At 40.9% G+C, this 16,107-nt stretch overlaps 1 protein-coding gene across 5 annotated transcripts in view; it reads right to left on the reverse strand.

The window, feature by feature from the left end:
- Window positions 1-243: 243 nt before the first annotated feature.
- The window catches only part of LRRTM4 (leucine rich repeat transmembrane neuronal 4), a 1,034,392-nt gene continuing 1,018,528 nt past the window's right edge, over window positions 244-16,107 (reverse strand). For 4 of the 5 annotated variants that reach the window (XM_075123423.1, XM_048829328.2, XM_048829327.2 and 1 more), the window contains one exon: window positions 244-3,300. In XM_075123423.1, coding sequence (XP_074979524.1) covers window positions 3,076-3,300 — 225 coding nt within the window. In that variant the 3' untranslated portion in view covers window positions 244-3,075. The remainder of the gene's footprint in view (window positions 3,301-16,107) is intronic. The other variant, XM_048829331.2, reaches the window with a different exon arrangement.

Genomic DNA, 16,107 nt, shown 5'->3' on the forward strand with positions numbered 1-16,107 from the left:
GACTGCAAGCTGTATAGGCAGATGTTAGCTGCTCGTCCTGGAGCAGCAGAATCATTAGTGTCAGCAGAAATTCACATCAGTTGTGAGCAGCTTTCCATGCGGCTAGAGTATGAAATATGGCAAAATTCACAAGATATTGACGTGCTGCCAACATTGCATTCAAAAATTATGAGCCCCCACCTCCAAATTATTTGATTGCTTTAAAATTAAAAGATTTAACAAACAAACAAAAACACGCTCATCGTCCTTTGGATTATTTTTATTTACTTTCTCTTTTTTGAACTTGTAGTGTTCACTGGAGTCACATGTTCAAGCTTTTCTTTGCAACCATGAAGGGTAGAAACTTTAATTTAAAAAAAAAAAAAGTAAGCAGAGATTCTCTGGCATACATATGACTCCTGGAGCTGGGGCTTGAAGAAAACATAACATATGCTAGGAGTTGGCAATATTGGATTCATTACTTATTGAATAAAGAAAAAGACACCTTATTCTGTCTCTGATATTGCTAGGAGCAGGTTGGCAGATACACCACTGCTGTGTACTGGACTGAAGCAGAATTACACAACTGTGTGCCATAGGCCCTGAGAGATTTTCCTTTTGTTTTAGGAGTAGTGGGAAGAGAGTTCTATTTCAACTGTTGCCACAAACTTCCAAGTACCACAGCAATAAGAACAGTGACAACCATAAAGTCACAGTTAGCAGCCATGGATTTCTTACAATCCATTTGTCAGTAATGGGTCTGATTTTATTCCCACTGAAGTCTACGGGAGTTCTGTTTTGCAGCTTACTGAAATTTACTCCTGTGCAAAAAAGCCAATATGCAGCCAATTTGCTACTTGAATCCCTCTTAGGGCCAGATCCGAAGTCCACTGAAGTCAATGGGAGTCCACAAGAACATAAGAATGGCCATACTGGGTCAGAGCCAAGGTCCATCTAGCCTATTATTGTGTCTTCCGACAGTGGCCAATGCCAGGTGTCCCAGAGGGAATGAATAGAACAGGTAATCGTCAAGTGATCTATCCCCTGTTGCTCATTCCCAGTCTTTCCAATGACTTCAGTGGGCTTTGGACCAGAGCTTTAAGCCTGATTTTGAACGCTTAAATGGTGCACCACCCTAGTGCCGTCCCTCGACATAGGACTGAATTTCACTCTGATTATTGTAGCCTGTGGGTTATCAGCATGAACATGCTGTCCCCTATGCATGCTGCAACCTTTTCAAGCCTCTTATTCTATCCTCCTTTATGTCCTTCTCAGACACCCACTTCTGGCATGCTGTTTACAGTGAAATGAGCTGACTTGTACATTTCCCTATTCACTTTCCACTAACCTCTGTCTGTCTGTCCCAAGATTGAAAGCTCTTCAGAGCAGGGAGTCATCCTTTCTCGAATGTCTGGAAGCCGCCTAGCACATTGAAAGCATAAACAATAATTAATAATGATAGCACAGACTCCTCATTCCATTCCAGAACAATGAGTTGGCTGAAAGGTCAGAAGGGACCATTAGGGTCCTCGAGTCTGGCATGACGTGGGCCACAGCATTTCATCAAGTACCTCCTGCATCAATCCCACAATTTAAGGCTGGACTAGTACATGTCCTTTCAGAAAGATGCCCAATCTTGATCTCAAGACTTCTAGTGATGGAGAATCCACCTAAGTCGTTCCCAGGGTTAACCACACTCACTGTTAAAAATGTGCATCTTATTTCTAGTTTGAATTTGTTTAGCTTCTCCTTGCAGCTATTGGATCTTGCCTATAGATTAAAGAAACCTTCTCCCCATGTAGATGCTTCTAGACTCTGATAAAAATCACCTTTTAACTTTGTCGTAGATAAACTAAATAGACTGAGCTTCTTTAGCCTCAGGTTTTCCAGACTTCAAATCATTCTTGTAGCTCTTTTCCAAAAGGTGATAGGAGGCTTTGGTGATTCTTCCCTTAAAATCAGCCGAGTTACCATGTAACACATCTAGAGAAACCATTCAAACATTATCTTGGCTGTGGTGTCCCAACCACAAAATAATATGTTTATTTTTTTCCACCACTTTTTTTGTCCTTTTATTGATAAAATCTACACAAAAGCTAACTCATCATAATAATTAATTAAAAAAACAAAACAAAACGAATGCTACACATTCTCCTGTGTTTTAGAAATTGTGTCGGCTATTGAGTTTCATTGAAATGCTCCTGCTTTATGCATTTCCTTCCAATCCATTTTGGGCACATTGTATCCATTTGGGTACCCAAAAGTCCATTATTTTTTGCCCATGACATCTCTGGATTGTAAATGTGTGAACTGATATTCCATCAGGTTTCCCCATTTTTAGAGCCCAAATGGTAATTATAATGTTGACAATGGAGCACGATGAAGACAGTAAAAAATCCAAAGCACCCTCCATAGTGCACAGCATGGGTCTTAAAATGTACATGCACCCAAGGTTTTTGTTTGTTTTTCTTTCTTCCTTTGTTCTGCTGCATCAATTGCCAACGTCCTTTTGGTTCAACACAAGCTGTAATGCCCATGTTTGGAGTTCAAAATATTAGCACTTGACCCCTCCCCCCGAAAAGTAAAATAAAATAGCCATCGTTTTGTTGTTTGATTTAAAAAAGAAAAGAAAAATCAATTTAAACAAAGCTTTTAAGAGTAACAAACACTTAATAAAGAAGCTATGACTGACCCACCTTGCAACCTCCCACCTCGTTTTTACCTGTGGTTCTCCTCCTCAAGAACCGTGCAACGTAGAAAAATCAAATATACAAACAGAACTCTTAATCCATCCCTTTATGTAGCTAGAGTGAATCTATTTTTAATAAGAACTTGACAATCTCTCTTTAATATTTACAACAAGGAGTCTGTTTGAAAGTTTTAAAGCAAAGAAAATCTTCAAGTTCTCAGCGCTGAATTGCAAGACAGAAATTCCACACTTTTCTTTATCCCTTTTCCTTTTGTTTGTGGTGGAACATTTGCAACTGGAATGGTAGATTTTGTTTGTTTTTTTTCTTGTCCTGTTCTCTTCTGAGATGGAAATCCCTCAAAAGAATTCCCTACTCCCACTCATTCCCGAAGAAGCGGTCTCCATGATTAGTTTGGTATTCTCTCAATGTAAATGGCTGGAGCGGCTGAGCGCGCAATTGTAGCTATGAAGCTGTGGTCTCGACTGAGGTCCAGGTTGGTGGTCTCAACCTGTTCCACCCGGGAGATGGTGTCGTACGCCTTATTTACATGGAGAGGCTTGTGGGCCTGGCAGTATCCGATCACTGGTTGGTCATAGCTGTAATAGGGCAAGGTCTTCATGGGGTGAGGCACCTGCATCAGAAAAAAAAAACAGAGACAAAAAGAGAGAAACATGTGAATGATCTGCTTAACTAGGTGTTTGTACAGCACCAAGGACAATGGGCCCTTGGATAGGTCGACCGCTTGGCAGTAGCACGATATAGATGTTAAAAAATAACAATGTTAAAACACTTTTCAGAGTCTCTCTGAATCCCTTTCATAGAGGTCTAATTCTGCAGCCCTTACACTTAGTGGGTAGCACTTATGCTTAATTCTTACTAGAATACACAAGACTATTTGAGTTCCATTGTTGTCAATGGGACTATTTGTGGATGGAACGCAAAACTGTGTAGAGGGCTCAAGTGCTGCACAGACCCATCTATCCTGGATCTTAATCCTGGATCTCTGGATCCCAAGGCCTATTCTGGATCCCCTCTCTCCCTTTTATTTGAATTCCTTGGTAAGCATCTTTCCATACACTGGCATAACAAATGAAGAATTTTAAAAATACCCCATACTTTTAAACGTTAATCCTAAAAACTAATATAATTAATAGCAAAACATTAGATACAAATCTTTTCCTATCTGCCTTTGCAAGTAATTTAATAATCTGCAGGAGATGAGCTGATCAAATTGAAAAAAGCCTGCTCCATGGGGATGGGGGAGAATCTACAGGAAATACAAGTTACAGTTTATTCCGGTCGTGCTAAAGCTAAACTCACCACAGCTGGAGATATGCTATCTTGTAACAAATACTTCTTTATAGTCCCTTCCAAGCTTTAAATGAAGAGCACAGAGCCAGTTCATCATGACTTTTCATTGCATGGTATACTTCTTCTAGACAGGTATGAAAATGCAGTGCATCTCAGAGCTATTAATGCTAATTATAACTTTTATTGTGGTAGAATGAATGTGACACGCTGTACCTCAGAATAGCACCTGTACCCCTTTATTCATCATTCATATATTAATGTGATATTTCATACAAATATGCCATGTCAGATATCATATGAAAGGTCATGATCTGCCGAAACCACATGTTCTGTCAAAATATGTGTATTATTAGTGTGTATGATGTTATGAAATTCTGTTGTATGGTTGTTACTGAAATATGCTGTACATTTGCTAGGGACATACAAAGGACCCCCACCCAGGAGGGTGTTCAATGACCATTCATCAGCAGAAGAGTTGTAATCAAGGGATTTACAATTCAATGAGGGCTGCCCAAGCACCACACAATTGGGACTGCTCAACTCTATGACTCAAAAAGAAAAGGAGAACTTGTGGCACTTTAGAGACTAACAAATTTATTTGACCATAAAGCTTTCGTGAGCTACAGCTCACTTCATCGGATGCATTCTATGACTCAGTTGCACAAGACAACACCAGGGGGATTGCTCAACCCAGTGACTCAACAAAGCCCACCAGGACATGTCTGGGCAACTGTCTTCTAGGCACATGGACTAAGGATATAAAAAGGGGTACAGTGGCAACATGTCTTGGCCTTTCTCCTCCCCCACCTACGCTGGAAGCAACAAGAACGCTGAGAAGATGAAAACTTCAGCTGAGCAGACTGGTCCAGGCCTGTGTATTGAGACCTGTAACATCCAGTGGGGTGAGAACATTGCTTGATCTAAATACTGCCTAGTGTAATAAGGTTTAAGATTTAGAACGTGCGCTTATCTTTTATTTTCTTTGGTAACTATCTCTGACCTTTTATGCCTACCACTTATAATCACTTAAAATCTATCTTTCTCCAGTTCATAAATTTGTTTTATACTTTACCTAAAACAGTGTATTTTGCTTGAAGTGCTTGAGAAATCTCAGTTTAAAAAGGCTGGTGCACGTCCTCTCCACACTGAGGGAGGGGAAGACTGGGTAATAAACGTACAGTGGTCAGGCTTCTGACCAGAGCAAGATGGTGCAGCTCTGGGGTTCAAGGCTGTGGAGCTGGGGGGAATTGGCTGGTGCCTTTCTCGGAGTGGCTCTGGGAGCATTCATGCAATCCAGCTGCGTGTGGGGCTCCACATGCTGTTGTGCAGAGTGATAACCGCACCTGGTCACTAGCAAAGCATTGTGGTCACAGCTGCTTGTCACTAGCAAAGCATTGTGAGAGACAGCACAGGCTGGAGAGTTAAGGGGGCACCGTGGTAGCCCAATTCCAGGTTGCCCCCCGCCCCCCCGGGGATCCCATCACAACGAGTTCCTCCTGCATTCAAATCTAATAGGTAGTAGTTTTGTCCTTTTCCTCTACAGAATGCTGGAGGGACTCCAAGACACTCCCAGTTGTTATTCAACTGAGAACTTTTTCATCTTAAATGCACCAGTGCAAAAATCTAGCCACTCAGAAGACTTTGAAGGCACAGCCGAGATCACTTATGTACCAAATTGAGCCCTGGGGTCAGCAGATACAATTCTCATTTGAACTGGGATTTGCACCATTTTACAACAGTGTTTGAATTTGTCCATAGCTTTTAAGGTGGGTCTTTATGATACAAGAAAAGCCAAGGACTGCTCGTTTTCGGTAGACCTTTGTGATTGAGGTCCTGTGCTTTACAGTAATAATATACAGTACATTAACCACCTGGATCCCCCTGTGTACATCATTGTTTATTCCCCCTTCTCCAAACAAGAGTTAAAAGAATCAGAATCACAGTAATATCCCTAAATGGCATTTAAATTAAATGGCATTCTCCTTATCAACCAGTTCTCAGTACTTTTCCAAACCATCCCTTGATCAATTCAAGGTGTTTTCTCTCTTCAGCTGACAGGAACAATGCCAGTTAAAGAAGCAGTTTTGCACATTCCTGAGATCCCACTGAGAGCTTGTCTAAACTGAGAATTTTTGCAATGATGTAGCTGATTTTCATTTACACTAGGATCCCTTTACACTGCTGCGTTAGCTTACATTTATTCCCATTCCGAGGCTTCTTTACACTGACCGAGTGGTATGAAGAGACCTCCGTGCAAATGAGAATAAGGCCTATAAGTACTTTTCAGAGAATGGGCCTGATTGTGTAAACTGTCAGTCATATGGGCAGTCCCTATTGAGGTGACTAGTTGTAGGACTGTTCATGTACAAGGAAAATTTGGCAGGATCAGACCTTATTATGCATAATGCTGAATAGTGTTGAGGAAATTGGTCATTTTAAAACAAGTTGAAGCTATTAGATTTTCTATTTAAGCACCAGATGGGAACCTGATCTAAATTCCCATACAAGGAATTGATAAACATATTAAATCCAGTCTCCAGAATAACGAATATCTTGCTTCATTAAAAGAGTAAGGAAAGATTTATGGTTAAGGCAGTAGACTAGGACACAGGAGAATTAGGTTCCGTTGCTGGCTTCTGCCATAACCTTTCACAAGTCACTTAATCTACTTTACACAACAGTTCCCACACTGTAAAATGGGGAAAATGCTACTTCCTACCTCCTCTCAGACTGTAAACTTTTTGGGGCAGAGATGTCTGTACAGTGCCAAGTTCAATGGAACACCTACCTAAGTTGGGGTCTTTCTCAGCTGAAGTACAGACCACACCCACTCTAGGTCTCCTTCAACCACCATGCTTTATTATACTGTTCCAGCCGGCCCGTGTCCTGTGGTGCTCTTTAGATATTTACAAGTCCCAGCCATATCGCCGACTTGCTTCTCAAGGAAGGGAGCAGTGCTAGCAGCCATTACTGCCTTTCTTCCGGCCCTCTGCTTCCCCCTTTCCAGGGCTTCCTTCCTCTCCCTTCATCTGTTCCCAGCTCCTGGGGTTGCCTCCCCCTCTAATTAGCACTTCAGCTGTAGCTCCACTTGTTAATTGATTCTCTAATTAGGCCCCAATTAACCTATATTGCTAGGGATTTGAGTGACAGTGCTGAGTCAGCTTCTGACTCAGCATGCTGGTTACAGGCCTCTAGATTGCTACTGCAAAACAAATAAACTACAATTTAATCATTCAAAGCGCAAAAACAGGTTACTATAAATACTGTAATAAACACAATAGTACCTAACATTTCTACAACACTTTGCATCTGAGGATTTCAGAGCCCTTTACAAAGGAAGACAAATATGATGTTAGTCTCACTGGGCAGGTGAGTAAACTGAGGCACAGAGCGGATACTTGAGAGGAAATCAATGACAAAGGCAAGAACAAAATTTTTATATCCTAGCCGCTAGGGCTATGTTCTATTTGTTGTACCACTCTGCCGCCAGTAATTGCTGCAATTCAGGCTACAAAAGTTTCTAAATTTGGCTTTGGAACATAGCAAATTGTAATGAAGACAAACAGTTGCTTAGGTAGGAGTACAACAGATACAGAAAGTGCTTCTTTCTTTTATGATGAATCATAATATCCATTCAGTCTTTGGCTAAGTGTACTCTTTCATTATTACACTCTAGGACAGCCCAGTCCAGTAGACTGCGTGAGACAGAGACATAGAATGAAAGATGATGAGATATTTGTCACAAGACCATTCGCCAGTACATATCTGTTAGCCATTGTTTCTAAACGAATTATTTCCTTTTCTAAAAGTTGTACTGTCCAATAATATTTATTTTCGTTTAAACTGATAGTTTATTTAATATAGGGAAATAAAAGTACCTTAAAATGAAATATACTCCGATGTCACTGAGATTTATAGACGACAACTTTTTTCCAGTAAATCTTTGTACTCAGAAGGGATAATCTAACTTCATTTTAAATGTTTTTGTATAAGGCCAAATACAGTCCCTGAAGTGTTGCAAATAGTTGATTAAGTCAATGAATGAGGTGCTATCTGTTCTTCGAAGTAAGCTTTGACTCTATCAGCCAAAAACGTATTATGCTAGAAGCACTAAGTATTCAGAAAGGTTTTCAGCTAATGGGCTGTATTAATTAGCTGGTATTAACTTCTGAAGTCTTCACCTCTGTAGATCTTCCCACTAAATGGTCTAAACATTGCTGTCTTAACAGCCGCCCACTTGAAACAAACATTCCATTACAAGCAAAATTTACATAAACCTGTATCTGAGGGATTAACATAAAAGATTCAGTGGGAGAAATTTAGGAATGCAAATCTTCCCTTTCAAAGTGAAATTAACATTGGAGAGGTTAATGGCTCGACATCCTCATGGCTGAATAACAACTGCACTAAAACAAGCAGAACAAAGCTGAGTGTACCTGACACCAAATGAAATTCTGGAGCAGCATTAAACATATGTTTCTCAGGGCTTCATGCTTGTTCAGTTTTCTCTTGAATGCTCAGTAGTGAGCCTGATTCTCCACTGGGTTGGGCCCCAGTTCATCAGAGCATGTAAGCACATATTTAAGTTCACCCCTATTCAACAAAGCACTTAAGCATGTGGTCGAACTTTGATGAATACGAATGGACGGCAGAATTCGGAAGCTGCACAGATTTTATGGGGGCATAACTCTGTTGAACTGGAATTTTCCTTGGCAAAGAACTGCTAAAACAGAATGTAAAATCTGGGCCAAAAGTTTTGCTTACCTACCTCAGAGAGCTGCCAAGCGAGTGAAATACCTAACGTGTAAAGTGCTGTGATGAAAAGCGTATGATGCTAGTGCTACCGGTCTAATGAGAAAAGACTTATTTGAAAATTCTTTCAAAGGCTAGAATTCAACGTGGGCTTACTCTTTCTACAGCAGGGTGCCGCTAATTAACATAATTAATAATCAGTCACTCCCAATGATGTTTAGATAAGGAGGTGCCCTTGGTAAGAGCTGATGTGAGGAGGTAGGGAGCACTGCAGTAAAAGTGAAAAATTTGTGTTTACACAGCCCACAAAAATACAAAACTAAATCTTCACCTTCATCAGCTATCACTTGTCCATGTTTTAGGGCCTGATCTGGTGCTCACTGAACTCAATGAGAGTGTTTTCATTGGCTTTAGTGGGCTTTGGATTGGAAATTCAAAAACACAGGGGAAAAAAAAGCCACCGTGGCTTAATAGCCATGTAAAAGAAGCAGTGAGAGATAAAAAGGTATATTTTAAAAAGTGGAAGTCAAATCCTAGTGAGGTAAATAGAAAGGAGCATAAACACTGCCAAATTAAGTGTAAAAACGTAACAAGAAAAGCCAAAAAGGAGTTTGAAGAACAGCTAGCCAAAAACTCAAAAGGTAATAACAAAATGTTTTTAAGGACATCAGAAGCAGGAAGCCTGCTAAACAACCAGTGGTGCTCCTGGACCATCGAGATACAAAAGGAGCACTTAAAGACAATAAAGTCATTGCAGAGAAACTAAATGAATTCTTTGCTTCAGTCTTCACGGCTTAGGATGTTAGGGAGATTCCCAAATCTGAGCCATCCTTTGTAGGTGACAAATCTGAGGAATTGTCATAGATTGAAGTGTCATTAGAGGAGGTTTTGGAATTAATTGAAAAAAGAAAAGGAGGACTTGTGGCACCTTAGAGACTAACCAATTTATTTGAGCATAAGCTTTTGTGAGCTACAGCTCACTTCATCGAATGCATACTGTAGAAAGTGTAGAAGATCTTTTTATACACACAAAGCATGAAAAAATACCTCCCCCCACCCCACTCTCCTGCTGGTAATATCTTATCTAAAGTGATCACTCTCCTTACAATGTGTATGATAATCAAGTTGGGCCATTTCCAGCACAAATCCAGGTTTTCTCCCCCCCTCCCCCCCAACCCCACTCTCCTGTTGGTAATAGCTTATCTAAAGTGACCACTCTCCTTACAATGTGTATGATAATCAAGGTGGGCCATTTCCAGCACAAATTCAGGGTTTAACAAGAATGTCGGGGGGGGGGGGGGGGGTAGGAAAAAACAAGGGGAAATAGGTTACCTTGCATAATGACTTAGCCACTCCCAGTCTCTAAGATCTTCTACACTTTCCACAGTATGCATCCGATGAAGTGAGCTGTAGCTCACGAAAGCTTATGCTCAGATAAATTGGTTAGTCTCTAAGGTGCCACAAGCACTCCTTTTGTTTTTGTGAATACAGACTAACACGGCTGTTACTCTGAAACCTGGAATTAATTGAGAAACTTAACAGTAACAAGTCACTGGGACCAGATGGCATTCACCCAAGAGTTCTGAAAGAACTCAAATGTGAAATTGTGGAACTATTAACTATGGTTTGTAACCTGTCCTTTAACTCAGCTTCTGTACCCAATGACTGGAAGACAGCTTATGTAACACCAATATTTTAAAAGGGCTCTAGAGGTGATCCCGGCAACTACAGACCAGTAAGTCTAACGTCAGTACTGGGCAAATTAGTTGAAACAATAGTTAAGAATAAAATGTCAGACACATAGAAGAACATAAATTGTTGGGCAAAAGTCAACATGGTTTCTGTAAAGGTTTCTGAAACCATGCCTTACTAATCGACTAGAGTTCTTTGAAGGGGTCAACAAACATGTGGACAAGGGGGAATCCAGTGGACATAGTGTACTTAGATTTCCAGAAAGCCTTTGACAAGGTCCCTCACCAAAGGCTCTTAAGTAAATTAAGTTGTCATGAGATAAGAGGGAAGATCCTCTCATGGATTGAGAACTGGTTAAAAGACAGGGAACAAAGGGTAGGAATAAATGGTACATTTTCAGAATGGAGAGGGGTACCAAGTGGTGTTCCCCAAGGGTCAGTCCTAGGACCAGTCCTATTCAACTTATTCATGAATGATCTGGAGAAAGGGCTGAACAGTGAGGTGAGAAAGTTTGGAACTTCAAAAAGATCTCACAAAACTAAGTGACTGGGCAACAAAATGGCAAATGCAATTTAATGTGGATAAATGTAAAGTAATGCACATTGGAAAAAATAACCCCAATTATACATACAATATGATGGGGGCTAATTTAGCTACAACTAATCAGGAAAGAGATCTTGGAGTCATCGTGGATAGTTCTCTGAAGACATCCACGCAGTGTGCAGTGGCAGTCAAAAAAGCAAACGGGATGTTAGGAATCATTAAAAAAAGGGATAGAGAATAAGACGAAGAATCTCTTATTGCCCTTATATAAATCCATGATATGCCCACATCTTGAATCCTGCATACTGATGTGGTCTCCTCATCTCAAAAAAGATATACTGGCAGAGAAGGGCAACTAAAATGATTAGGGGTTTGGAATGGGTCCCATATGAGGAGAGATTAAAGAGGCTTGGACTTTTTAGCTTAGAAAAGAGGAGACTAAGGAGGGATATGATAGAGGTCTATAAAATCATGAGTGGTGTGGAGAAAGTGAATAAGGAAAAGTTATTTACTTGTTCCCATAATATAAGAAATAGGGGCCACCAAATGAAATTAACGGGCAGCAGGTTTAAAACAAATAAAAGGAATTTCTTCTTCACACAGCACACAGTCAACCTGTTGAACTCCTTGCCCGAGGAGGTTGTGAAGGCTAGGACTATAACAGGGTTTAAAAGAGAACTAGATAAACTCATAGAGGTTAAGTCCATTAACGGCTATTAGCCAGGATGGGTAAGGAATGATGTCCCTAGCCTCTTTTTGTCAGAGGGTGGAGCTGGATGGCAGGAGAGAGATCACTTGATCATAACCTGTTAGGTTCACTCCCTCTGGGGCACCTGGCATTGGCCACTGTCGGCAGACAGGATACTGGGCTGGCTGGACCTTTTGTCTGACCCAGTATGGCCATTCTTATGAACCTTGTTGAATAGCCACATGTTGAATATCCACATCCACATTGTAAATCCATGCTCTTTCTTTTCCTCTTTTAGTACATTACCCAAACTTGATTCTGCAAAATGGTCCGGGTGGGAGACTTGGGAGATCCACCTTCAAGTTCCTTCCCTGCCATAGACTTCCTGTGTGATCTTGGACAGGCCACCTAATCTCTCTGTGCATCAGTTCCCCCATCTGTGAATGGGGGATAATAGCACTTTTCTACCTAACAGGGGTGTTGTGTGGATACATACACTAAAGATTGTGACAGGTTTGAGAGTAGCAGCCATGTTAGTCTGTATCCGCAAAAAGAAAAGGAGTACTTGTGGTACCTTAGAGACTAACAAATTTATTTGAGCATAAGCTAGCTCACGAAAGCTTATGCTCAAATAAATTTGTTCGTCTCTAAGGTGCCACAAGTACTCCTTTTCTTTTTGAAGATTGTGAGGCACGCATATATTACATTGCTGAGAATAAGATATGTTACTTAAGACAGATAGGAAGTTATGCCCTGTCTGAAAATCAGTAAGGTGTCTCAATTTGGACATCCAAAAATCGAGATACCTTGAATCACTAGTTACTTTAGAAAATTTGGGTCTTGTAGTTAATTATATGGGCAGAACTATAATTTAATAATTTCCAGTACTGTTTGCTCATGTGCCTAAATTAGAAAATAAACACTTTTAAAAAAAATATTCCCAGACCTGGTCCTCTCACTCAGGTGGAATAGCTCAATGGCCATCCCATTGAATTTTCTTCTGTAGAAAACAAAAATAAAGCATGAAAGTTCTCAGCCAGGTGAGTGCTCTGGTTGCCTGCACCATAGCGCTTTGCAGTTAAGATAAACCCAATTTGCACTTCATTTGTTTCCTAAACAGGTATTTATCTAATGGTACTTGTTGAACAAACAACATTAAAAAGAAAAGGAGTACTTGTGGCACCATAGAGACTAACCAATTTATTTGAGCATGAGCTTTCGTGAGCTACAGCTCACTTCATCGGATGCATACCGTGGAAACTGCAGCAGACATTATATACACACAGAGATCATGAAACAATACCTCCTCCCACCCCAGGTGAGAAAACCTGGATTTGTGCTGGAAATGGCCCACCTTGATTATCATGCACATTGTAGGGAGAGTGGTCACTTTGGATGAGCTATTACCAGCAGGATAGTGAGTTTGTGTGTGTGGTTTTTGGAGGGGGGTGAGGGGGTGAGAGAACCTGGATTTGTGCAGGAAATGGCCCACCTTGATTATCATGCACATTGTGAAGAGAGTTGTCACTTTGGATGGGCTATTACCAGCAGGAGAGTGAGTTTGTGTGTGTGGGGGTGGAGGGTGAGAAAACCTGGTTTTGTGCTGGAAATGGCCCAACTTGATGATCACTTTAGATAAGCTATTACCAGCAGGACAGTGGGGTGGGAGGAGGTATTGTTTCATGATCTCTGTGTGTATATAAAGTCTGCTGCAGTTTCCACGGTATGCATCCGATGAAATGAGCTGTAGCTCATGAAAGCTCATGCTCAAATAAATTGGTTAGTCTCTAAGGTGCCACAAGTACTCCTTTTCTTTTTGCGAATACAGACTAACACGGCTGTTACTCTGAAACAACATTAAGTTAACCTTTAAAGTTATGTGTATCCCTAATTCCTGAACACACAGACATTGGAATTATGGAGGTAATATTTTCTCATTTGTGCTAATATTTAGCCTCTGAACACAATGGTTTTGTTACTGAATTAATATGTCTGCTGTTAAATCTACTTCAGAGCACATTTTATACTGTACATCATTTAACGTAAAAAATAATAAGCAAGATATGAAGTCATAGTTTTAGAATTAGTGGAATACACAGCTTCACCTAAAAGATAAATTGACTAAATACATTAGCCAGATATAATTGATATCGGAAATTTTAATGAATTTCATGCTGTTGAAAGATGATGAGTTGAAAGCCCTGGAAACTCGCTTTGGAACTGATTCAGGGAAGCATTTAGGCATGTGCTTAAGTTGAAGCATATACTTAAAACCCCTTAAAGTAAATGGGACTATACAGAATAAGAGAGTTATACAAATGTGGGCTGGCAGGACCCCATAAGGTAGCTAGTCCATTCTCCTGCACTGAGGCAGTATGAAGTATATCTAGGGCACTGACATGAACAATCAGTCCCATTTCAAAGAGCACTAGCTCAAAGCACTCCAACAAACTGTGAATGTACATCAGCAGTCTGCACACAGGCAGTTAGAGCATAACAGGCTAGTGCAGGGTAGGTTCGCTTCCCAGTTTACTGCGGCCTGGTTGTTCATGTAGAAAAGCCCTCAGAGCACACTTAATAGTTTTCCAGAGCCAGGGCCTTTACCCGCAGAACAGGTGCAAGCTTCCATGGCACTGCCAGTGTGCTCCAGTTGTGACCCCCAAGGTCCAGCACAGGTGAAAGAGTGATTTAGGGCTTAATCCAAAGCCCAGTGAAGTGAATGGAAAGATTTCCATCGATTTCAGTGGGCTCTGAAACAGGCCCTTTGTCCACAGACTTCAGCCCTTGGACTTCCTGCTGAGTCTGCCAACTGCTAAGAGCCATCACATCTCTAACCACCTTACATTCCAAGGGTAAGGCACATTTCAGCTGTGCCTTTGCAAATATACACAAAAAGCAGAGCTACACATTATACATATAGTATATAAAATTATATAAACCCGTGCACACATATATACACACAGAGATCCCATTTTCAGTTACTGTAAACAAAACAAAACAACAAAAATAGTTTTCAACCCTCTCCCCCTCTCTCCCAAAATTTACTGACATTTTCTGTGGAAAAACCCATTTGGATTTAAAAAAAAAAAATCTGCATTTTATTTTAAAAATCAAATGAAAAATTGTGACTAGCTCTACGAGGAAGTGCCAGAAGTCTCATGAGAAACCCTGTTCATGGAAAATATCTCAGCCAAGGGGATGTGCATGAATTTGGAATAAGTCTCAGGTAAACTGCTCAACTTCAGTCTCGAACTGCTGTTCTACAAAATCTTTGCCACCAATCCTGACAGTCCCCCTAGGTATACCAAGGTTCAAAAATCCTACAGAGAACTTTGTCTGAATCTAGAACAAGCCTGGATTAGGCCTGGAGCACTGAGCAGAGTTCATCTGACAAGATGAGGGGGTGTCTGACTTCCCTGATCAGTTTACTGCAATTTCATGTTCACTTTCCTTCCCATGCCAGAGAGAAACTGTTTCCGAACCTCCTTTATTCACTTCCCACCAAATCATGCCAGCAGCTTATGTAACTTCCACAAGGAGAGGACACAGGCAAGGAAGGAAGGAACACATAGGGCCTAACTGAGGTGCAGTCATGGTGCAGAGCCCTGCCTGAAAGATGTCAAGGTCAGACCAGGATCTCTCAGGATACACAAACCAAAACTGCAGCAGAGACCCTACAGTGCAGCCAGAAAGAGACTGAAAGAGAAAGAGACAGAAAGCACAGGCCTGAGTTATCAGGCAGAGAATCACCAAGTCCGTGCCTGTCAGCTTTCCCAAGGAAAATGAGGAGAGAGTATAGGGTCAAAATCTTAGGAGGGGGTATCACCTTGTCTCCATCAAAAAGGGAAAATCTTTGGTTGGGTGTGCACTAGGAAACCACTAATAACCCATAGCTTTAAAATGCTATACAAAACCAACTTTCTGCTAAATAAAGTACTTTATCTCCCTTGACTTTCCCCCTTTTCTCTTCTTATTTTCCACTTTCCCTTCTGGATCCTGATGTGTCTTTTATTTATGAATATCAAAGCTAATTTTCCATCTTTTGCCTGTTGGCTAATTTGTCCACCCTTTTCTCCAAACCTACTTCCCTTATATTTCTTTAAATTATTTTTCCTTTTTTGATCTACTCTGCCTACTTTTGCTTTATTGCTTTGTCCCCATCTCTCTACTTACTTTCCCCACCTTGATTTCTCCCCACGTAAGTCAAAATCCTACGAGCTGATGTGCACGTGTGGTGCCCTGTGCCCATGTGGCTTCTTGTTTGATGCATCATCATCAATGGAAATATCTGTCCTCATGGATCAAGAAGCAAAATCAGGGTCATCATGCCCCTTCCTATCTCCCAAGTCCTGTTTGGACGGGCCCACAGCACAGGTCTTGCGACCTTTCACATACAGTTGCTGGGAGGAAGCTGGCGCATAAGCAAGTGTCAGAATGAATTTGCAGGTTTCG

Source organism: Caretta caretta, chromosome 26, assembly GCF_965140235.1.
Source record: "Caretta caretta isolate rCarCar2 chromosome 26, rCarCar1.hap1, whole genome shotgun sequence".
NCBI lineage: Eukaryota > Metazoa > Chordata > Testudines > Cheloniidae > Caretta > Caretta caretta.